The sequence below is a fragment of the Enoplosus armatus genome, chromosome 8 (genome assembly GCF_043641665.1).
Source record: "Enoplosus armatus isolate fEnoArm2 chromosome 8, fEnoArm2.hap1, whole genome shotgun sequence".
NCBI classification, from domain to species: Eukaryota; Metazoa; Chordata; class Actinopteri; order Centrarchiformes; family Enoplosidae; genus Enoplosus; species Enoplosus armatus.
In genome coordinates, this window is record NC_092187.1 from 4,089,810 (window position 1) to 4,115,355 (window position 25,546).

At 41.3% G+C, this 25,546-nt stretch overlaps 1 protein-coding gene across 1 annotated transcript in view; it reads right to left on the bottom strand.

Moving 5' to 3' along the window:
• nphp4 (nephronophthisis 4) overlaps positions 1 to 25,546 on the bottom strand; it is a 161,219-nt gene that overhangs the window by 49,605 nt on the left and 86,068 nt on the right. Inside the window, exons 12-15 of the mRNA XM_070909736.1 lie at positions 21,716 to 21,768; positions 9,909 to 10,046; positions 3,531 to 3,688; positions 837 to 1,028 (exon numbers count right to left, since the gene is read on the bottom strand). Coding sequence (XP_070765837.1) covers positions 837 to 1,028; positions 3,531 to 3,688; positions 9,909 to 10,046; positions 21,716 to 21,768 — 541 coding nt within the window. The remainder of the gene's footprint in view (positions 1 to 836; positions 1,029 to 3,530; positions 3,689 to 9,908; positions 10,047 to 21,715; positions 21,769 to 25,546) is intronic.

Below are 25,546 nucleotides of genomic sequence, written 5' to 3' on the forward strand. Positions count from 1 at the left end.
TTCTATCACCTCACAGGGAGAGCCCAACATTTTGGTCCACATATATTAATTTTAACTGAAAACAAAGCAGATGTCTTTATTCACATTATTCAGTGAGAAGAGCATTATCCATCATGTCTTGAGGTTGGTACACAGGAAGTCATGGCAGCGTGGCGGTGAGTCTGTGATGAATAAGACATATGAGATGGGCTTATCAAACTGTTGACAATGCTGATGACAAGATAGAAGGACACGAAGAGTGGTGTGTTTTGTACCCATCCTTCAGCAGCCCCCCTCCACTGTCAGCCCCTGACAGAGGGGACGCTGGCTCCAGGGTTTTTGTGATGGGCCGCTGACAGAGGCACTATTCAGCCCGTGCTGGTGGGAAATGTGTGTTTATGTGTTTTTCTGCAATTGTGAGCGTGTGTGTCTCTGTGATGTGTACGAGTGTGTGCTTGACATGTGTGTAGAGGATGACTGGCAGGACTGTATGCCTGTGTGGTTTAAGTGCATTGAAGTTTTGGCTGCAGTTCAATACAAATAAAAGAAGAAATCTCAAGGCAGGCGTTGTTCTTGGCTGTCAACCAAACTGCATAAAGGATGTATCTATTCCTGTATACAGTTAAATGGCCAGTGGCTCTGTGGACAGTAAGATGTAAGAAAAGTGCTGTCAAATCAATGACTGCAACGACAACAATTCTGGAAACACAAATTGTTATATTCACTGTAATACTTATACTTACAGCATATAATCACACACACATCTATCATAGCATACAGGCCAAATCTATACTGATCTTTATGACAACTGAAAATGAGCTGCTGCTATCAGGCAATAGCATCACTGCAGGCCTCACCTGGTAAATGCCAGAAACTGGAACACCAGCAGGTTGCTCTGTAGATGGTCAGTCTCTTCACGCTGGGGGTCAAAGGGCACGGGCTCTGTGGGGTCCAGGACTTCCGCCACCTGCCCACTGCGGTCCACGATGTCAGGGAAGCCAGCAGAGTACAGGTGGGCCAGTGAGCTCCTGGAGCTGACTGAGCAGGAACTAGAGAAGGGTTAAATTAGATGAAGGTTTGAGAGGCATGAGCACGATCATTCGCCAAGCTGACAAGACTTCAGTGAACGCCGTTCCCGATGTTTTACGAGCAGCAATGTGTTTAGTCCCCCGGCCTCACGTGATTTGTGGTTGTAAATGAGGCGGAAAAAGTGTTTTGGATCTGAGCGGAATACTGTGCTGTTTCATCATTTTAGACACAGCTCAGTTGATCTTGGATCAGGTCCATTCTGACTAAAGACGTTTATCTAACTTCAATTTACTCACTTCCTCCTGTTAAACTGAATCTGAATTTCAATATCAGACTCGACTTAACAAAAATGCAGAGAAACAATGATTCAACAGCTTGAGGGTGTCAGCAATATCCGTCAAGTAGCGGCAGCGCAAGAATGCTTACAGGGGAGAGAGAACCGGCGCCAAAGCGCTCCCTCAGGATTTTCAAGCATAATTGGCAGTTATCTCTAATCATAGTGGCCACCTGTTTTTCCGCAACTATGGTAACATTCATAACTTATACTTTCAACGCTGACACCAAACACTCCGGGTATGATAAACACAGTGCACAGATGGCTGGCTAAAGTGCAAGCACAGGAAAATGAACGATAATGTTTGGGCTTTTCAACAGTAATGCTGCCTGTGTCCAGTTGGTAAACAGTCGAGCCCACACCGTCTCATGTGTGAAAGAATGAAGCCTTGATCAAACTAATTAAGGCAACAACAGTAAAGAAGACAGTTGATTGGGTTTTCCTCTGCGGCTGTGTCAATTTCATGCCTTCCGTCTCTTCCCCATCCCTCAAAGTTATTTCCTAATTTAGCCCCAGTGGATTAATATTCAAGCCATCATTTTTATTTTAAAAGGGGCTCAATCAGATATGCACAGCAACTTCAATTAAACTTCTTTAGACTTCATTGTTCGTCTCAAAGAAATGGGTCATTCACACACCGAAAACAGTCAAAAAGATGTTTTGGCTCCCAGTGAAGAGGCAGAGATGTTTCAGCCCACTGAACTGAACAGCATCATGTCTGGATCCAAACTCTGGGATGGGGAAACTGTTTCGATGCCAGCTGCTTATTTACAGACTCTCTGTACTAATGCTAAGCCTTGAGTTCCTGTGCCCATTATTTGCAGGGTGTACTCTCATTCGGTGTCCCATCTCAATAGACCTGGCTGCATTACCGCTGCCATTATGACATCCTCTCCAAACTCTATTATTAACTGCTAGGTAAACAGTGAGCTAATTTCATTGCATTCTGTAACACTAAACCGACTTAAAAACAAAATACATTTTACACTAACAAACAATGCAGAGACCATCGCCTAAAGACTGGCGATTTCTTTAAATTGGCTCTGAGCAGAATTCTCCTACTTACCGACAACACTGCTATACTATCCAGTGAACACATGCTGCCAATTACTGAGCGATCGATATCCCTCTGTAGATACCAAGACAGCGAACTATTGTGGTAATGAAGGACTGTGCTAGTGTTCACATCGAGATACCAGGCCAGATACACAGTAGCATGTTAAAAGGATCATTCAATAGTGTCTTCTATCAAACATGAGTAACACTCATGTCACCCTGCCGTGCTGCAATGGAGAGGTTAGCTACAGTGAAGTGAAGTGAGGTGCTGATCACAGAAAATACAACTAGGTGAAAAGGAAGGAATGTGTTACAAACTCGAGCTCCATATGTATTCATCCAGGAAGGCCAGGTGGCCAAATTGGACTCATTTCACATGTCTAGAATGCACTGAAATGGCCTTTTTACACTGAAGTGCTGACCACCAATTCAATTCTACTCAAGTCAGTATTCAGCTAATGGATTTTCAAGGCAACCCAACATGAGCATCTATCATTATGCTGGCCAGTGCTTACCATTTCACAAATAACAGCTGGCCTCTTTATTGCAATTATTGTAACACAGCTGATGCCCCAACATACATGACGGGTATTTCCCCTACTTCTCATACAGGATGAAGGATAGCTTTGGGTGTCAGAGAGCAGAATGGTGCCAGATACTGGATTTAAGACCAGTTTATGCAAATACCCAACATTAACTTGAGAAATGATGATTCAGAGGCAAAGTAGACAGCACGAAAAAGGACGGCACGAAATAACATGTTTAAGGAAAAGATGTCCGGCATGTTTTATGAAGGCTGTCCTGTTTTCCTCTTGGAGTAAAAGCCATCTACAAATGATGTATTTCAAGATAATAACATTAAAACCAAAGTCATTGCTTATTGCTTTGGCCAGTTGGCTGTCTACTTTTCAACTCTTTCCATGCAACTATCACTGAATGTTAAAAAACTCCCAGCATGACATTGTTTGGGTCTCAGACACTCCAAGATACTTGGATTTCAGCTTTTTAACCCAGATAGTGCATGACAGCTTCAACCAAGTCTGTCATGGAGGCTTTTTACAGAATAAAAACCCTTTGACTTTCTAAAACAGATGATTGCCCACGGCTGAAGCAGACAATAGAGGGGGCTCACCTAGGCACATTCATCCCCAGGGTGATGACCGGGGCATGGACGGGGGTGAACGGCAGCTCCTGAAGTTGGTCTCCTTCGTCCTGACCTGAAGGCGACACATCCCCTTCCCGCTGAAGGTCCACTTCCAGGTGGGCAATGTTGCTGACACCTGAGCAGGCCTGGACCAAAGTGGGATGATACAGATACAGGAAATGATCAGCCAGTAGCTGAAAGAAAGAAAACGACTTTGAACAATGCTTAGGTTGGACGGTTTATAGGTAAAATCTATAAAGAGGCCAGGAAAGCTGTCTGCAGTTCAGGCTGATGTTTCCGTTGATGGTGTGTGAGATGCACGTAGTAAACAAAAAAGTAACACACGAAAAAAAGGTTTACTCCAACAAAGACGTTTCTTTCATGTAAGTCAGTACAAACCATTTAAAATTGAAGATGGTGCAGGATTTTTTCCTGGGGTGCCCTCAGTGCTGCCACTGGTGGCCGGAATATATATAACTGAGATTACCGTTTTAATCAGTAGTATTGCTGCAATATACCGTAGCAGTTCATCATAACTTTTGTCACTAGACCCACACTCTCTTTTTTCCACCAGAAGTCACTAACAAGACTGCCTACCTTCCAGAGAGTTCATATTCACAAGCATCATACTCTAACAAATTACAAGTTGATTAAACAAAAGTGTGGGCAAAGGCAAGCGCAACAACATGAAACGATTGCACTGTAGTACAGTTACGGGCACAAACTAATCCAAAAAGGGACTGCACATAATTGACAATTGGATGCATGGAAATTACATGAAAAGTAAAATTGTGTTAGAGCTCAGAACAAAGTAACACAGCAGCAAGAGAGAAAGCTAGAGGTGGAACCGATTCTGGAAATAACACTGCACAAACCCCACACTTACAGTAGAATTACACGTCTTCAATACACAGTAGCCATATGTCACAGAGGACAGGAAGACCTTACCCTGCTCTACGTTTACTCTGTCCTTCTGAATGCCTGCAATGATTCTGAGTGCCCATACATAAGTAGGCATTAAATAGCCCTGTCCATCAACATACAAACCTAAGTTTAGCCATCAAAAATATCCTCTATGGTCTACACAGTATTGGAGTATCGTCTTATCAGGAAATGAGTCAGTGTTTAGAGCAGCAGGATGCAATTTTTCAGGATTATAATCTACTTGGAACTAACAACTGTAAATCGACATGTCTGATAGCCAAAGATGAACAGAATGACGTGTGAATCTCAGAAACTATGCTCTGCTACTTCACCATTACTTACAGTATGTTGGTTTGACTTTTGACATTTCCTCCTGGATGTAACTCTGCATATTTATTTTATGTTGAACTGTTTTATTATGACTGGATTTTATCTTATCTTTTGTGCCCCTTGTTTTTGGCAAAAACCTCTATGACACACCTATTTGTTAAAAATGCTCTAGAAGTAAGTGAAATAAGGACAATAAATCACCAAGAGAAAATGGGAGGGTGTGCCAATGCAATTTCTCAAGCTATTGAAGGGCAGAGTATCTGGGATAGATTGTAAAGAGATGAATCAGCTCAGATAGTGCGACCTTAGGAACAAAGAACATAAGGTATGCAAGTCTCTATCGAACACTGGATTGCAAGCAGCAAGCTTTCAAAATTCTAGTGACCTGCTCTACCCAAAGTTACAGTGTTAAACTGGCCATTTCATTCCAGCCTTATCCTTTAAAAATAAAATATTGCGCACTGTGAGAATTTCTTTTGGTCATACTTCGTTTTAAGGATCTACAATTTAAGAGTTACAGATTACAATTGGTATCAATTAAGCAACGTCTTGTCTTGATTATTTCAATGCCAAGAACGTGTTGTTTATGTTTTGACTTTGAGGCAGTCTTGCATCTAATCTGCAATTAAGTTACTGTGTGTTCTTTCTACTTCACAATATCAGCTATTTAGGAAAAGAAAAAAGAACTGTTAATGCCTGTGGATCAACTCAACATTTCTACATTTTTTTGTGGCAAACATTAATCCCCTCTTCAATTGTCATTGACAGACATGCAGCTGGAGGGGTATTAGCACAGATAATTAGCTAAGGAGTGCTAATGGTGTCATTTTGCAGTCAAGTGTTTTTTTTCCCCCCAGTCTTTGATACATGCATGGTTCAGTTGGGTTATCAGAGGACATGCATGGTTGTGCGTTATTGGGCTTTCCATCAAACGTTCTGGTAATAACCTCGACCAAAGTCATGCTGCAACATACATCCCTGTTCCTCCTCTGATTAAACATCCTGCAATATAATAACCTTAAATGATCCCCAGGCATGGTGTAGAAGCCTTAGCATGTTTAAAAGGCTCAAGGTAATGGCTTTATACGGTATCTGAACCTTCTGCCATCAAGCCTACGTTGTGTGAGGACATATGAGTAACTGCTTTTTATAGGCAGGTGTGTTCAGGTTATGGGCAAGGACAAATGGAGGTTCAAACAATAAATTCTGCAAGCTGATTTAATGACTCAATATATGCAAAGAGAATGTCACGGAAACTCACTTACAGTATCATAACTGAAAACTAATGGCAGCCAATTGACTAGGGATATAATGCATCATACTTGTCCACAACTTCACAACGGAGCATTGTACAGCATGAGCTGCCGACACAATCAAGCAACTGCCACCTGAAGTTAAGAGAAAATACTTAGTTTCAGGATGTGACCTACAGCCTTATTTCATCCGGTATGACCAGTAGCTTATGGTAGCTAATGTTAGCAAACTCTAGATGAATATTACTTTGTAACTGACATTACTGAGTTGGTTTTTTTTTACCTCCTCTACTTACACTATGTTTTAGCATTTACCATTATGCCACAATTTCCACTTGTGGCAACAGTGGCAGTTGTTCAGGAAAAGTTATACAGACTCACTTTAACTCTATTAGCCTGCAGATTAATTCCATGAGCTCTTGGGTTTATAATATCTACATATGCCTAATGGCTAATCAGAATTAATGAGTTGTTATTATTATTATGTATAATCAGTACTTCACTTCAAGATGGATAAATTATCCTAAAATAAGTCATCTTCAAGTGAATGAGCTGCTACTGACAAAACAGGTGAATTGTTGCTGTAGCAACAGCCCAGTATTTTACCCTCTTGCCTAACATGAGGGATACAAAGATGAGAGCAGCACTATAAATAATTGGTGAATCAGAACAAAACCCCCTGTGTAGGAGTTCAAAGGTTCATTAAAAAAATACTACAATTCTTTGAATTACATTACATTTTTACATGTAATTCTGCTAGTAATTCCAGGCCAAAATGTGAAAAATTGAACAAATCCAAGGCTGCTGAGTGCTGCAAAGAAGTACAGACATTAGTTAATGTTGATTCAGAGTTTCAGTTTTAAAACTTCTCCAACTCTGATAGTTGGAGGTCAGCCTGTGCTGTGTGTGTCAGATTGATCTCTACATGGGGAAAAAGTGATATGACAGTGGGTTGCCAGATATGGAAAGTTAAATTAGATAAATGGAAATCAATCAAGAAATGAATAATCTGTAGGCATAAACAGCTACACATATACGCTAAGTGTTATTTCCATCACAATTAAAAAGTCACAACCTGTTTCATTTCTCTTGTACCTGTGTATAAGACCATATTTCATGGTCTTCTGTCAAAGTTATAGATATATATGAAATAGATAAGTTGTTCTGACACATCCACAGCACGACCTAATAAGTCTTTCAAAACCAAATTGAATTGTGGCTTTTTTTAGCCATATTGTGCGTCTGATTATATTGTTATCTCCAGTAAGCCTGATCCACAGTTCCTGGATTATTCCTGCAATATGATTCATAGCTTAAGCTTTATGGATTTCAAGCATGAAATATGGGAGAAACCCATTAAAGCTACTGCTGTCTAGTTAGAATATGTGCAAAGTACTGAGACGTACAAGCAGGTGAACTGGCCAGGACAGCTCTGAAACAGCCTCACAGTCTTCTATGATAACAAATGGGAATGAAGAAAATCTGATATAGAAAAGCTAATGAACAAATGAGACAATAATTTACTTTAACGCACAGAATGTACTACTAATGCTGAATTACAGTTACTGTAACTACAACTAGATTCCTACAAAGTCCCTGCACATGCAGACTCAATGACAGTCCGAAGGCTGCCCAAATGCACAATTCATCATCTCCACAAGGGGCCTCAAGCTTCTACTGACTTTCAGAGAGTCTACTCCGGATTGTGATGGTAAAGAGAGAGCTAAGAACGAAGGCAAAGCTCTCAATTTACTAGTCGATCTATATTCCAACCTTCGTCTATGGTCATGGGCTCCGGGTAATGACCGAAATGAGTTTTCATCGCAGAGTGTCTGGGCTCACCCTTAGGGACATGGATAGACATCCAAAAGGAGTCTGGAGTAGGACTGCTGCTCCTTCAAATTGAAAGGTGCCAGTTGAGGTGGTTTGGGCATCTGATAAAGATGCCTCCTGTACGCCTCCCTCTGACTATAAATCAAGCACGTCAAACTGGGAGGATTACCTTGGGCAGACCCAGAACACACTGGAGGGATTATGTATCCCATCTGGCCTGGGAATGCCTTCAATTACCACAGGAGGAGCTGGAGGAAGGAGTGTACCTGTAGCTAGGCAAAACCCATTCAGAAAAGTACTCAGAGATGGATTACAAGGTCAAGATATCTGCATTTGTCATATCCACTGCAATGATTAATGTCTTCAGTCCCGTCTTTTACTACATTTTATCCCTGTCGGAAGCCCAGTACCCTCGCAAGCTTGATGACAGTGAGCACTTTAGACACCCGACAGTTGGTATGACCAAAATCCTCGAGGTTCCAGTCCGCAAGCGTGGACATTTAGATTGAATGGGTAATTGACATTTTGGCTGTTCTCTATTTCCAAAAGCTATTTGTTACATACTAAATGTTGACTACAGTACTAACATAATTCCAGCAAAGCCACTCTGAATGTGAGCATGTGAGTGAGCTGAAACTGTTCCCAAATCCCTTCATTGCTCAAACACTAGCAATTTGTTGTTGCAGTGATGGTTTTTCAACACACGACATAGTACATACAATATAAAAAGGTGCAAACTGACTTTGATTAGCAGAGAGAGATTCAGGGTTAATCCCAGGATTACAGCTACATGATTTCTTCTCCATTCTGTGAGATTTTACCACTGTTGGTACTGTGCAGCGTGCTGGTTCCCAAATATATGCATCTTTGTGGGTGAACATGGTCTGAATTAGCAAAGACAAGGCAGCTTTCAAAGGCAAAATGACTGCCTGCTGATTCTCAGCAGCAAACACCTACAACTGGGGGTAACAGGTTATCCTTGCGTCATTTCAGGAAATTATTCAGCTCAGTTATTAAAATCAGCACAGTATAGCTGACTTCCTCATTTCTGCTATCCCCTGGCTGCAATATTAGGGATTTGTTCAGATGCACACAGCTTGTTAGCATGTAGAGCCAGTTATATATACATACACATATTTTCTCAGATATCATTTCCATTATCCTTTGTATGCTACTTCACTGGGATCACCATGGTTACAATTAGACAGAGCTGGATAAAACAGAATTTGTTGAAGACTATTCACATTGGGTTTGACATCCTGTGGCTTGGTTTGGTGGTCTGAGGGTTCATAGAAAAGTCCAAAACATTATTTTTAGATACTTTTAAAACTATTTCACCTAGGTGTGCCATTAAATACTACTGCTGTGAGGCCATGAATTACATTTCAAAACGGGAGTTGATACAGAAATGAGGCGGTTAAATGTGAAAAAAAGGGCAAATCATTATTAAAAGTGGTCCTGGACAAGGCAGATTAAACATATTTTCCCAGTGGGCAAAACACAAGGTTATGCAGGATACTGGATACCTTAAGAAAATTGAAGTATCCTTTGTTGAAAGATTTGAAAAGCCAAGTCAAAGAATAATGTTTCTTTTGATTATAAAGATGAAAAGGAGTAGCTTCAGCACCTCCAGCAGATGCAGTAGCTCCAAAGACAAAGGGTGTGCAGGTTTGGAGTTCAGTTTAGAGGTTTTGTGTGTGTGTGTGTGTGTGTGTGTGTGTGTGTGTACATGTGTCTCCATGGGTATGAGTCTGGTAGCAGAGAGCTGTAAAGGTGAGTGTGTCTTTGAACTCTATTGAGTGACTGTCTGCATATCCTTGGGGATGTATAAAGGCTTACCATGTTGTGTATTTTAGTGTTGCTGTGTTTGAATGTGCACGTTGTGTGTAAATGCATCCACGACTCCTTTTTGCTTAATGCTTGTGTATTTTTAGTCAGCATGTACGTGTATGAGTACAAGACTGTGTGTGTGTGTGTGTGTGTGTGTGTGTGTGTGTGTGTGAGTGTACGGGGGTGGAAATCTTACGACATGTGACAGCTGGTGGGCCGATGCCAACGGGGAAGGATGGAGCAGAGAAGGAAACGACTGTTGCCATGGCAACGCCGAGCTGGAGTGGCTGATGGTCGGGTAGCGTGAAGTAGCTGCCAGCTGAGACAGTGAGAGCTGCAAAGAGACAATGCAAATGATTCGCTGTTATTATTATGATTATGAACAACAGGGCTCAGGAATATACTTTGCGCCAGAGAGACACGTGCCATCTAAGATGACAAAACAGGCCATTACACTGCTTTGCCACTTCTAAGCCCTTCTCACTCCACCCGCCTCTCCACCCACGGCCCTTCAACACTGTCATCCCCCAGCAGGTCGTATTCTAAACGGTTCGTCTGCTCCCTTCTTGCTATGACTGGAAACAAAAGAGTTGCTGTTGGTCCTTGCTGTTGTCTTAAGGGTTATACAAGGGTGGCGAACACATATCTCAATCACTGCTGACAGTGGCCTTTTATTCATAGTGAAATATGATCCAAAAACAGCTGAGCAGCCTGTCCACTCCACTTGCACTCTACAGAAAATAAGGTTAAGACTGTTCCAGCTTGAAGTGCGTTGCTACAGCCACTGCATGAACAGTACAGGACACTTGTATAACACTGATCAGGGACGGATGTACCGTCAGTACTTATATAGTAACCTCAACTGCAGAGAGAACTGTCTTAAAAAGACAAACGTCAGCATCAGCAGTTTGAGCAAGTTCCCCAAAACTAAATATATTTACACGAAAAAGCCCTCTAGCGGCTGTAGTTTTTATGACAGGAACAAGGTAGGAAGTGAGGTGACGTTATTAGAGAGCAAAAAAGGCGATGTAGGGGGGAGGATGGGTGGGATGTTTTGATCAACAAAACATCGGATTAAAAGCCCATCTAGAAAGGGAGACATTATAATCTTGAGTAATTGTGTTGAGTAATGAAAGAAAACTGTGGCTGTATTTGAAAGCGCCTACTACACACTACCGACAAATGCAGTATGCATTGTGCAGTATGTACTACATACAGGGCTGCTTCGCATCATGCCACTCTTCTCCTCCACTATTTTCACCTCGTTATGTATTATCACTTAAATGTTATGGTTTCAGAAAGCAAGATGTGAGCTTGTGACTCAACGCTAGCAATGTCTGCCTAATGAACAACAATCAACAGTAAATTTTAACACGAAATTTCACAAGTGAATTCCTCTCATCTTCCCTGTTTTCTGCTACTTATCTATTTGATTAGCAGAGGCAGTAAAATAAGTAGAGGAGCTTAGACGTCCTTTCCCTGGTCACCTCTGGATCCTCCTGGGGATCCTGAGGCTCGACAGGATATGTTATACCTCTGGCGCGAGTCTGCCCTGAGGTGTCCTCCCAGATTGATGTCCACAGGGAGGCATCTGGGAGGCATCCTGATCCGATGCCCTAACCACAGCTCACCTCTCTACGCAAAGGAACAGTTCCTTCAGGATATCTGAGTTCTTAACTTTGTCCCTAAGCGTGAGCCCAGACATCCTTTGAAAGAAACTTTTTTTGCCCTTTTGATCATGGTAATGTCTTATCTGAACTGATGAACACGGCTAATCAAATGTTCCCCAGACATTCCTACTTCATATTCATAGCTGCAATATTTTCATGAGTGATAGGTTAATAATTTGAATTATAGGGACTGCAAATGCTTTGGTTAAGTACTATTTGGATAGATAGATTTGTTACTTCCCATTGGGAAATGTTCCACCAGCAGTACCAGAATTTTATCTCAGGAAATAGGCCCGGTCTAATTTGGGGAAACAGGGCAGTCCACTTCATTATTTAAGCCAATTACTTAGACAATGATAACCACCTTCAGTGCAGTAGATGATTTCCTTTACCAGGAAAGACTGGCAGGATCAGTGTGCAGTTAGATGTTAGATCAATCAACAACAGAACACTAAGTCTTCTAAATCTAGGTTAAGCAGAGTTCATCTTGTAAAGTAATAGAGAACCAAAGCTAAACTGTTAAAAACATTATCATTGGACTTCTTCTGGCCAATATTCCTCAATAATCCGAATGTGTCTTTCAGTTGGTCTCATCTGCTGTGGTCAAAACAAATGGCTCTCTAATGGTGATGAACGACTCCTAAAGAGGAGCAAGCAAGCGGACGTGAACCTAAAATTCTGTATGGTGCATGCACAGTTTAACCTGCTGGCTACAAAAGCATGCATCAGTCTCTCTGTGTTGCTCAGAGAGAGAAATGTTAAAACGTAATGCATAACAGCCAGGTTAACGTCCGACTCAGAGAGTCACTCTGAAGAGTCGTTCATGAGTCTGTTCACTAGTGGCGGGTGAATAAAATGAACCAGGTCACTTAAAAGAACCGTCCGTCTCATCACTACTCTCTGGAGACAATAAAGACACTGCATCGAACCTATTGAGCAGTAAAGGAGGACATGTTCACTCACCCGCTGATCTGTTGGACACACATACACTTAATGACTCTGTCTCTTGTGAGGACATTCCATTGATTTACGTTCATTCCCTTGGGCCTCGAAATAGATCCAACAGACATTCCCATTCACTCCAAACCTCTTCTTCCATATCAAACAAAAAAAAGGCAGTAATCACACATGCAGACTGTGACACGGCATGTACCTCATGGTCAACCACTAAATGTACGAGGCATAAGGAAACATTGAGCGTGTGACTACACCGTATCTATGAGCTGAAGAAGAACGAGAAATATGACCTGCTTTGAGCTGAGGTAACTTGATCATGTTTATGGCAAAGGATGCATTGGTTATCCATATCATAGCAACAAGTGTCAACCTGTTCCTAGAAATGTAGGTAGCTGTGAAAATGGCCAATCTATACTATTTTACATCTACATGTTTACCCTAACCACAAATACATACCAAATCATAATCTTAAAAATGTTCCCCTTGAATTTAGCCTCAAGTACCGATAAGATTGGAGAAATCATCTTATTCCACACTGTCTGACAGCATCATATATATTCTGTATCAGCTTGTTCCAAATCTCCATTGAAGATATATGATGTTTACACCGAGTGAAATATTTAAACTGAAGACTCCACATTTTTGATGACTGCACCATTTCATCAAAAGGAAATATTCTAGATGTCTTGTGAGTCATTTTATGGACATATCCCCCAAATTTGGTTTCCTTCCTCTTTGGTTTTCTTCACTAGAATTGTATTTAATTTAAATACAAAGTTCTGAGGGTTTGAGCAATGTTTGGCTGCACAGCTTGAGCTTGTAATGACTGACCCTCTAGCAGGTCAGTGAGGTTGAAGAGGTTAAGCTAACCCCGACATTTGTACTAAAAGTATCCGCTCCTCAGTAGGCAGGATGGGTCATCATGCAGGGGAAGTTAAGGTAAGAGCACACAATTAACTTGCATTCTGCTTGCAGATGAAGAAAAACAAATATCTGTTGAATATTTCAAACTAAAATATCTTTATTTGCCTTGAATAGTTTAATTACATTTTTTATTTCGGAGTCATGCCAAACATCTGGCCCATCCCACTTGGGATTACAAGACATATAATATCTAGTATTGCTCAATACAACTGCTGTTTTCCTTCAACAGCCATATTAAATTAAATTAAATTTAAGTGTTTAAATACTGACAAGAGATAAGGAGTATCATTTTAAAAAGGGTGGTACATGCTAAATGTTACTGAAATAAAGTGGTTTGACTCACTTACACGTGGTTTCACAGCGGATATCGTCATTTGAAACTGCTGGCCACCGCACAGTTTGCTTGCTCGCAAATACTATGTTAGGTGTAAGCATAACCCTAAAATGAGCTGTTTTGGCTGTTAGGATTGGTCAAAATGTCCTCACAATTCAAAATGTCCTAAAATGTCAAGACCAGTGGGTTGTCACAAGTATTGCTAAGCCATATCACATTTTACACACACACACATACACACACACACACGCACGCATGCATGCATGTGATCTCACACTGAGTCACCACGTCCTGCACACAGAGGGTGTGAAAGACACCACACTCACTCTGCATGTGAGGATCTGACACACACACACACACACACACACACACACACACACACACACACACCAAGAGAATACGCAGAGCAAGGCAATTAGTAGCGGCATCGCTGTGGCTGCCAATGTTCTGAACTCAGCCTGTTTACCCTGACAGCCAAGCAGATCATCTGCTCACATTCTGGCTTCATGGGACCTACATGTGTGTATGTGTGAATGTGTCTGAGGCACTACATGTGTGCACATGAACAGTATATTCTAACCTCACTTATTTCCTTTCTGTGTGTGAGCTGTGTTTTAATGTGTGTGTGTGTGTGTGTGTGTGTGTGTGTGTGTGTGTGTGTGTGACAAAGACCTTCATGGATGTTCATTTGGCTGTTGGCAGGTGTGGTTTAAAAGGGAAGAGGGAGATCCGGTGAAAAAGGTGGTGAGATTACTGGAATGAAATATTGAAAACAAAGGGTGGAGGAGTCAAAGAGGCAAATATTAGAGGTGGCTGAGAAAGGGGGGCCAAGTCAAAGTGTGAACAATGGGGGCTGGATGCTAGTAATGACAGGTGATAATTGTGTGTGTGTGTGTGTGTGTGTGTGTGTGTGTGTGTGTGTGTGTGTGTGTGTGTGTGAGTGTGACGAGAGAAAATAAAAAGTGAGGACATGCAGGACAGAGTGAAATGCTACAAGAAAGACATGAAGTATAGTGAGATGAATCTCTTTTGAATAATACCATCTATATCTGCAGAAGGTTGAACATGAGTGCTACTGTACCTGAAATTGAGTTTAACAAAGTAACAACAACCTGATTAAATGAGCCTATTTCTACAATATGCTCATCAACATAGGAACAGAAATAAATACAATGTTTTATACGATAATATGTCGGTACCTGCTTACATCAGTGATAGGTTTGGGCTACAGCTTAACACTTTGGAGGCAATATCAGATTTTTCGGACAAATATTGTGATTGTGAACTAAACTGCGACATTTTTCCAAGCACTAACTACAGGCCTGTATTTGTGGTCTAGGTAGTGTTAAATATAAAAAGATACATTTCTTTACACATCAACGTTTTTTTCTCCTCAACCATACTGGCAAGCAGAGAGCAAATGTAGCAGTGTTTTCAGATCTTGCCAACGTTAATTAACTACAATTCAGTGAATTTGCTGTTGACAGTCGTCGTTTGAGCAGATGAAATCAACTGTCGTGTTGCTACAGCTTGTTAAGACAAATGATGTGAGTTATGATTAAAATTGAAGCTCTTGCGATTTGAAAATAACACTCTTTCAAATTGCAATTTCGATATTCAGCCCTAGTTTGGGCCTAACAAGAAATACGTATACATTCTAGTGCTTCACATTCAATTTACATCGGGTTACATTGAACACGTAACGTACGCGGAGCATATGCGGAGTGGATGCTGCAGCACTACACTTCCACTATAATCAATGAAACTGGCTTCACCAGCTGTGAGAGCAGCGTGTAAGTGGTTGCTGGTGGTTGCTTAGTAACTTTATCCCTTACATGTAGTCTGTAGATGCGCTTGACCGCCTGTCTATTCACATGGCGGGCGTGAATCCAAGCGGGTACGCTGGTGGATTGTCGCTCCCCGTCTGAAAAGACCTTCATCGTGCCTGTAAAGCCACTATAGAATGTGTATGTGATCAGTGTCAAAGTATTCTGATGGCTAACGTTTTTATACAAACAAAAATGACCTCTCTGACACTTCCAAGAAAAACTTCACAAAGGTAGGATGTATGATAGTGAACAAGTAACACTAACAAGTCACTGATACAAATGTTTATGTGCTTCTTTATGTTTGCATTCGAGAATGTTAATCAAAATGAATTGGATATTTTGCTCTTTCGTATTACACAAACATGGGTGCCATTACACCTCTTCATCCTGTGAAACCATTAGCTATCTCTGTGTTCCAAACGATCTGGCAGCCTTCAAATGCAATACTATGGTTTCCATTCAGATTTTCCAAAACTAGACCACAAAGCCCCCACGCTGGTATAACTATGCATTAGAATATAGTTTGATCTCATTTACAGCTAATGTGCCTTAACGTCACAAATATCCATATAAAAATCCATCTCTGTTGAATGTTAAGCAGCAAATTGACAAGAGGTGCCCCCCCCCCCAATATTCACAAAGGTAGTAGTAAGGGGTTGAGCTGTAAACTTCCATATGTGATTTTCATAAATCTGCGGTCTTTAATGTGACAATCTAATCTAACTGAAACATTACAGCCTATAGGCCTCTCTTCTTCAATTAAACAAAATAGATCACCTTGAGATCTTTGCTAAGCAGTAAGCTGTAAAGACGGGCTGAACAGCTACACAACACTATTTGAAAAAGAGTCTGATGGATGAAGGACGCCTCCGCTTTCAGCCTCCAAATGAACAAACAGGTGGGGATAATGTAATTATGCTATTAAGTGAACAGGGTGCACAACTGCACAAACAGGTTTTGCTCTAGTTCTTCAATATGATTTATGAATTGACGTTGCTTTTCAGGACCAATTGATCAGACAGCACAACCACTAAAAACGGCTGAATTGTCATTTCGTCACTGCCCTGTTTAGTGTAAGACTCGTTGGAAATCAGTGCAACAAGAATGTGCACGATATGGCCCAACTCCGACTGCCAGTTCCTACTCACGCATGCTTTGAATTGCACTTTACAGACTGATTATTTACCCTTGAATTCTCAAGGAGGCAGAGCATTGAATTAGCAAAATAAAATGACAAAAATCGCCCAAAAAAACTCCAATGGAAGCCAATCACTGATAGCCGATATACTCGCCCAGTCTCCCGACCCTACTACATGGTTATGATTATATTTAGTGCTAAAACAGAGTCACACAATAAACATCGCTCAGAAATCTTGAATCCCTATATTGTTCTGAAAAGACATTTGATACAAGGATAAGGCTACCTCTGTGTGAAAGAGAGCTTCAAAGAAGAGCTCTGGCTGAGCCAGTACCAGCTGCCAAACAGCCCTCTGCCAGCAACAAACTGAAACATGGCCTCACCTCCGGCCCACGGACTACAAGACCACCTGGGTCAACAGAACACGAGCGCGACCCTGAAACACGACCGCAGCCCGGTGCAAGAAATCCTCATCAACACAGGCAAACAAACTCAGCTGCTCTCCCAAATGTTGGCTATAAATACCACAGAATCCTTAGCATTCTGCACCTCGGCAAACCGCGTGTGTCAAGGATCAATAATTTATGCGAGCAGGAAAAAGTTGTCAGATCCAACAATGCCTACAGACAGAGCCGGAGCGTACGGCTTGTTTACAGAGCCCTTTCAGAGAAGGATGCCATTGATTAATCAGCACTTGACAGTCACGTTGAAGAGGAAAGAGAATTTTTTGTTGACCAGGCAATCATTTTAGGATTGAAACAAGTGTATTTTTGTAACAGTATCTTTGAAAGGGTTAGAGACAGAGAGATAGGGAGAGACACAGAGACTGTATTTGTCAATTCTGCAGCAACACTAGAGTCGTGATGAATTGTGGAGTGACTGCCAACAGTAGTGGCATGGCTTCACACAGTGTTTTCTGTTTCATTTCTTTATGCAGAATCCTGGATGGCCATCAGATAGATATCTATGCTGCGCACACAGAGCAGCCAGGGCACTAATGACTGCTCTTTTACACCCTTATTTACTCAGGAATACGTGTCTATAGGAGAATGTGTGGGACTGTGTGTTTAGCTGTTTACTGTAAATTTAAAGCTGATTTCACAGATTTTTTTTGGTTGCTTGGGAGCAGCGGAACAAGCTGAAAACACAACATCTGACATTGTAACACCATAACTAAGTCTATTTACATATTTAGCAGACACGGAGCAGCATTAGCATTCGTTTCTGGTTGTGTTTCTAGATACCCAATAATTGTCCCAAGTCAAATATTCACTTCAATAACCCAACCTAAGTCAAAGTAGCTTCATACGACGCACCCTTGCTCAGTTTTATATCTACTGCCTTAATTAGTCTGGTTCGACAAGTAGCTTATGATGGCGAATGACAGCAAACTTTAAATAGAAACTACTGTGAAAATAACAAAATGAGTCCGTTTACAGACTTCATATCCTGCATGTGGTTCCATTCCACTTGCTCTCAGTGGGCTCGCCTAATGATGAGGTCTTTAAATTGAAGATGCTACTGTGCTGTATTTGCCACTTGTGGCCATTGTTTTTGCAAAAATCTTCACACTTGCTTAAAATAAAAGTTTACTGAAATGTTTGTTTGTTTTGTTTTGTCTTACAATGTGTGCTTCACCTTTGGTGCAAAGTTAATTGCTCCTTTTGGGAAAATGTGGTTGAACTTCAACCCTTAAACCTCGGAAATATAATATAAGCCTCTACCGATTTGCAGTGGAAATACTGAGGACACTTCAAGAAGGATCATCAAGGAAATTCAAACTAAAACACACGGTGCAAATAATTATTCTTTTTAAATTAATTCTGCCATTTTTGGTAGACCAGGGGCTAGATGTATAAACCATTTGTATGCACAAAAACTACGCATACGCCGTTTCCCACACATAAACTTGTATTTATAAAAGAAGACCAGACCAGGCCTACACAAGTAGTAGAGCAAAAACATTGTTTGTTTATGTTATTTGGCAATTTCCTTGATTGTGTTATGATTTTTGCCGTCTACACTACGCTCTGTAAAATATCACTCAAAGGCACATTTAAATATTTAGTGACAAATGTTACCATTCTTTTTTTATTCACATTCGAGCCATTATTTCCCTGTGTTTTGTTTTAAAAGCACTTCTGTTTCAATATGAGCTATATAAATGAATTATTGGTCATCCTTCTGACGTTTAATAATGATGACGGAGATATTGTGCGATACCGCGATGACAGTTTACAGGTACATGTGATGGATTAGTATCAGGGACACTGTAAATAGCCACAGCCGTGCGTAATGACAGCTGTTCTAGTGCTGTTGGAGAAGCTCGCTGATGCAACCCAATCCGTGGCGTTGCACTGCTTCCTTGCCATTCATCTCACGGACAGATCTACTGAGCGGTGGAGCGGACACAAGTATCGATATGCAATGATTAAGGGCGTTTCCACATCCATATATGGCGGACTGTGGGAGTGGGAATGAGGCTTGTGCATGTGCACCCAGTTCCACAATGATTGAGATTCATGAAACAGAATCAGGCGTACGTGTGGCTTTAAAAATCTGGCAAAACAATGCATAGTTTTATGCATCGGGCCCCAGATGTTTTGGGAATTAAGAGTTCAAAAAAAAAGACTGTGTACATGCAGAGTGGTATATCCAGTTAAGCCCCACCGTCTTCTAGTGTCATCCCCTAAGAGCTGACCAGTATGACCACAGTTGTCTCATGGTATCCACTGGGAGCTGCCCACTTGCAGGCTTCCGCCGCCCTCGCTGCTTAATCAAAATGAAGGTCGATTTGTAGAGTTCATGGGTGTAGCGCTCCCAGCCCCTGTTGGTTCAATTTAAAATGAGTCGACAATACAGACTGTGGCTCATTCTGGCCCACAGAGCTAACACTGAAACTGAGCCGATCTCTCTCCTCCTCCGCTCTGTGGCACTATGTTAGTGTGTGTGTGTGTGTGTGTGTGTGTGTGTGTGTGTCTGGCCTCATCCTGAGAGGGAGAGCAGCATCCATCACAACTCCCAGTCTCCACTGGCACTTCCACTCAGGCTGAGTGATGATGGTAACGCCCTGTAGCTTAGCTCAGCCAGGACGAACAGACACACAGAATACACACGCAGCAACACACACTAATGGCATGTTGCATATGGTGGATGTTGGTGTTTTACGAAGAATGGGATACGAGTCAGTCATCGTCGCCCACCTCAGACGTGATGGGTGGATGATTATGGTGCAGTTGCATTTATTACATCGTTATTGTACTATATCTGTTGCCTGTGAGAGGCCTCTAACATACACTGATGCTAATGTGACATTTAATCTGATTTCATCAGTATTAATTCTACTTTCCAGGTTTCTGTGGTAATTTAAGTGTTCCATGATTGACACACACAGATATTGTGTTTCACCAAGAATAACATTTTCAAGAGACACACACCCACACACACACACTTCCATTCTTTCCTTAGCCAAGCCAGCTGCATGCATATTCAGTTATTATTATATTCAGCATATTCAAGACTCTGCTGCAGGATATTTTGATAGACCCAATCTTTCTGGAATCTCATACAGGTGGGTCAAAAGATTAAAAGAACAAACACATAAAAAATACTTTTAAACATCCCACTCTTTACTAACGCCAATTATGTCTCCTAATCACAATGTTGTCCAGAGATCTGGGACAGATAACGTCTTTTTCCTGACATTTCAAAACATGTATAGGCTTGACCTGCCATTTCTGTCGACAAACCACACACAGCGTGACTGTGGGTTAATCAAGATTCATGATCTTTGTCTAAAGAGCATGGAAGGGGAGCTGTGTCCGTGTAGCGGGAGAGGCTCGGGGGGGGGGGGGTTCCTGATCCTGTCATCCAGCCAGGAGTCACTCCAGGTCAGCTGGTAAATGGAATCCATTCATATCGTTTTCCTTTGACACGTACAAGACAAGAGCCAGGTAGCAGCTGCACACTCAAATCATTTTTGTCTTAATAGTGTTCCTTCAAATAATACACGTTTCATCATTTTGATCCGGAACAAAACTTCTTTGTGTGTGCAGACAACGCAGCATGTATTATTTTTCTTTCTGTTGCTGATCTGAGTAACAGTTCTGAGCATTTAATAGCACACAAAAACACTGTAGAATTGAGCCTATATTGTGAACTTTTTATCACTCTTTACACTGTATTTACATATTTAATTTTCACCTGAACAAGAGGTGAGTCATTTGCAGCTTTACCATCATGCATATAGAGCCTCAGGCCCATCTGAATCTACTCTGAATACATTGTTTCTGAGACGTGCATTGAAAGGATCAAAATGTAGATCTGTTTATCAACTGAAATTCAATTCTTGCTTTTACACACATATATAACGGTTGTAAATTAAGCTGCAACTGAGGAAATAATTAAATCAAGCCATTATCTTACAACGTTTTATTTTGTCTGGCAGTTTTTTAGTTTTTAATTTATGATTATATGAAAGACGTCTTCACATGACGCTGTTTTTGCTTGATGAATGACTTGAAACATTACTAATCAACTACTTTTATATCGACAATGGATCAAATGACAATGTGTGATGTGAAAGGGGGTGCTCCTAATGATGAAATTATCAGCCAACTCTGCACTTCCCTGCAGCTCTACACAGCGTTTTAGCCTCTTTCAACTCATTATTTGGTTTTCTTGGTCTGCAAACTCAGACAGACAAAGTTAGCGACTAGCTGGAGAGGAAAGTTGAGCTTTTGGAGACCAAAACAGAGGGAATGCTAAATTTATTAAACAGACAGACAGAAACACAACTCCAAACGAATGCTGATTTATAGCCCTTATGAGATGATAATACGTCAGATGTATTTTCAGCTTGTTCCGCTAGTGGCAGTGTGGCCAAGAAGCAAACACACCAAAAAAAAGCCATGAATGCAGTTTTAAATGACGGATGATTAGAATAGGTGATACTGCGCTGAACCCACAGACAGCACCATTTCATTTCTTTTGAGAGAAACAAAGAGTACAAAGAGGCCGCTGAAATACTTTCAGCGCAGACTTGCTTTTAGTGAGATAGTTGGAGACAAAACCTTTTTGGCGTAGCACCAGCTGTGTTAGGGCCTAGGGTTTAGTCGCCTGTACAGTTGAGCAGGTGACAAGGTGTCTTACCCCAGGGCCTTGAGGAGAGTCTGGAGGAGAAGCTGGTGGAATGTATTTTTGACCTGAAAAACACGAGCAAAACAAAAGAAGATGAATACACAAAAAAAAAACTGACTGTATATCCACCTTTTAAAGTGTAAACAGTAAGTGTATAGTGTCCAGTTCAGTGTTTAACAAGCTCAATTAACAGCACTGCTCTCTGTACCTGGCAGCACTGTTCATGTTATGGAGTGGTTAGACATTCAATGGAATATTAGCTTGTGAGAGGCAATGGAAGCTGACAGTGAAATGTCATCCGTTCAGATTGCTTTCTCGTTGATTGGATTTGCAGTCAGGTGGCATCCCGAGGTATAAAGAATATACTGTAACAATATGTACCGAGTAACTTCAGCAAAGTAAATAGCTCCAATGAACACTGGGACACCTAAACTACTTACAATCAGTGACAAATCTATCCAATTTCACACAGATCAGGAGGCAGAGTTGGATTTAGATGTCACACTGAGTTTAAAGTCTAACAATGCTTCCTGAGGCTTTTGGTTGGTAGCCATGGTAATGCTGAAATGAAAGGCTTTCCAGCATCTCTTTGTCCTCTTCTCCCACTCTTTCTCGCTCTCTGTGCTGGGCTTGACTGGCCTTTTGGAAATTGCTTCACTTGCCTGGGGTGCCTTACTGTAGCTCCCATCTGTTCAGACTACATGCACACAGAGTGGACACGGTGCAGGACTGGCTGGCTCTCTGTCACAAATGTGCTCTGGCATCCCCCCCACCCCCCCCTCAGCAGCCATTTTGTTTTTAGGGCTTTCCATTTTCTCACTGTTTTACGGGGGAAAGTGTGCTTCACCTCATTAGCCTGACTGACGTGCAATTGGCCGTTTATTCGTGATCAATGAGAGGCCTCCTTGGCAGCTGAGCAAACTAGCAGATGTACGAGAGGCCGCTGCAAGCACCTATACGTGCACAAGGCACCGGGGCTTGAGGAAGAATACATTTAAATATGTAAAGATGATGCATCATTAAAATTCATTAATGGGCATCTGTGTCAAAACAGCAGGATTTCCTCCACATTTTACTCCTCACAGCGTATCATTAGAAGCAGAGAGTGATGCGGGATGGTCAAGTAAATGGACTCTGTAGCTAAATTATAGATGAATGAAAATGTATGGACTTCACGAGAATTCCCTAACTGGAAGTCATGTTGATGTCCATCATGAATAACTGTAACATTCTGAGAGGACGGGATTAACAAAGTGTCTTGTTGCTTTCTAACACATTCAAAGGTTGTGAAACGGAGGGAGCTCTTTCCACATTAATAAATATACATGCATCAAAGACATGAATTACATATTTCAGACCGGCCATGAATTTCACATTCATCTAAATAAGCTATCTGCAATGGAAATGCGCCCCCCCCCCCCCCCACACACACACACACACACACACACACCCTCCCCTCACACACACACAAGCTTGGAAAAACAAAGTCAAGGATGATTAAGGCGCTAAAATCAAAGAATGACAGAGATTCATGATATCATTCTCCTCTGAACACTTGCCCAAATCATTCGGGCTTCTTGGGCGATCCTCTGAGGACACTTGAGCGCTGATTAAAATGTCATTAATAGACTTTGCCAAAAGCCTTCTCCACACACCCATGAAGTGGGCCCTGATCAACACTATTCTTCTCTCCCAAGATAAGTTAACAGGATCATTAGTGGGGAAATCAGCGAGAATACGACCGGGGTCCACTCAAGTTCTTTCTGCTGTCACAGGGATTGAGTGGCTGTGTTTAGTGTTTACTACACTTTTAATCAATTCACTGACAGACACAGAGCAAATCAGCAGTTGCAATAAGAGATGCAGACAGTGGCACATCATTTGTCTTTGGCTGTGTGCGGGATGTGTAATATTTAAACAGAACTTTGTTTCAGTGGGAGGCCTCTTTAAAGCTAGGAGTTCAGGAGTTATTTTTAGAGGGATATCGTGGAACGGTCATGCTTAATTGGGAACGACGGAATAAAAAAGCTTCTGTAAGAGAAATTCTGCAGCATACACTGATAACCCCTTTAAAATCTGGAGAAGAAAAAAAAACAGGGACATGGTTCAGGTTTATTTTCACACTCTTAATCACTGCACTTATAGAAAGCAAAGAACAGCCAATATGCGTGGTGTTTCTCAAATCCACAATGATGCTATTCTACTACAACCTCACAAACAGTATGTCACTGTGAGTCATGCAATTGAGTCCGAGAAGGTATTTTTCAGCAATTTGCTGATTTTCCAGGACAACAAACAAAGTTCATGGAGGATTGGAGAAATTTGTGACTCAAAGTTGGTTGAAAAAGGGAAGAGAAACTGTGGGCAGCCATACTTCAATATACAGTCTATGCTTCAAACCAATATAGTTACATATATTTACACTCGGGAATGCTGGGGTTATCACGCAGGATTATCATGTTAGCTGGATGAGTAAAACACAAAACCCTCTCGAATCTGGTTTTCCCGGGTTTCTTATTATCCAAATATGTCAAAAGATGGATAAGTAATCATACAAAATGTTAAATGGCCAAAAACCCACTGCAGTTGAAATAAAGAGATGGTGGTGGTTTAGTGAATAACTGAAAATCTGTGATGAAAATACTCGTTACTCTTTTATGGTTCACTAACAAGCTTCAATTGGACTTTCTCAGGTGTCATCACATGACCTGAGTACATAACTAAGTACAGAGTACAGGTTGTATATGGGGGGGGGGGGGTCACAAGGTCACAAGAGTGAATCTCGTGCTCAAACTGTATTTATTACATTAGAACCTTATCTGAGAATATGTGCAACTTGGGCTTTAAGTGTTTAATTATTTGCTTTTTGCCAAGAGGCAGAAAAAGAATGAGCAAAACAAAGGACTTAAAAACAGCAAAAAAGAAACAAATAGCTGGGCTGAGACCTAACTCGATGTCTTAGACAATTACGGTTTATTACAACTTATTGTACAGCTTATTTCTTTATAGGTTTGGCCATCATTCCTATAGCTAATAATAATAAGGGGGGGGCGTAATTGGTGTGTACCACATTTCTTGGTAATCATCCAGCAATTCTTGAAACTTTCACTCAAACCCACAAATGGTGGGGTGGAGAAAAAGTCAAGGAATCAACAAATTTGGTAGGATTCATACTCTGGGGATCATGAATGTCTGTACAAAATGTCATGGCAATCCACCCAGTATTGTGTTGAGATATTTCAGTCTGGACGAAAGTAGTGGACCGACCAACATTTCCATTCCTAGAGTCATGCTGCATGGCTAAAACACTTAAATGGGGTGAGAAACATGAGTAGTCAGATGAACAGACGTGTTGTAAACAAACCTCTTGGTTGGCAAAACCTATTTGGAAGAGAAAATGGAAGATCATGACCCAAACTGTTCCCAAAAATCCATCACAGGTAACAGACTGACTTCTGACTTTGATAGCTACTGAATAATTTTGGCACAAACAATAGCTATCACTGACTGAAAATAAAAACACTAAAAATATCGGGATTAGTAGAGCAAAGAGCAAATTGTAGTCAAACTGTGTGCAAATACTGGATGTGTGTGTTGTTGCCTATGTTCAGGCCAAAGCTTAGAGCAGACATTAGCATGAGAACGCAAAATAAGGCTTGTTCAAGATCAAGAGGCCCTAATGGACAGCCAAAGTGTTCTCCTAGCACTTTGAGTTTATCCCTTCATTCCCCTCAGACTCCCATCATAAAGCGTGCTAATCATGCAGAGAGCAGGTGGTGCAATTGAGATAACATTGCAGAGGTGAGGGCTGCATTATATTCAGAGGACAGGCTAGTTTGATGC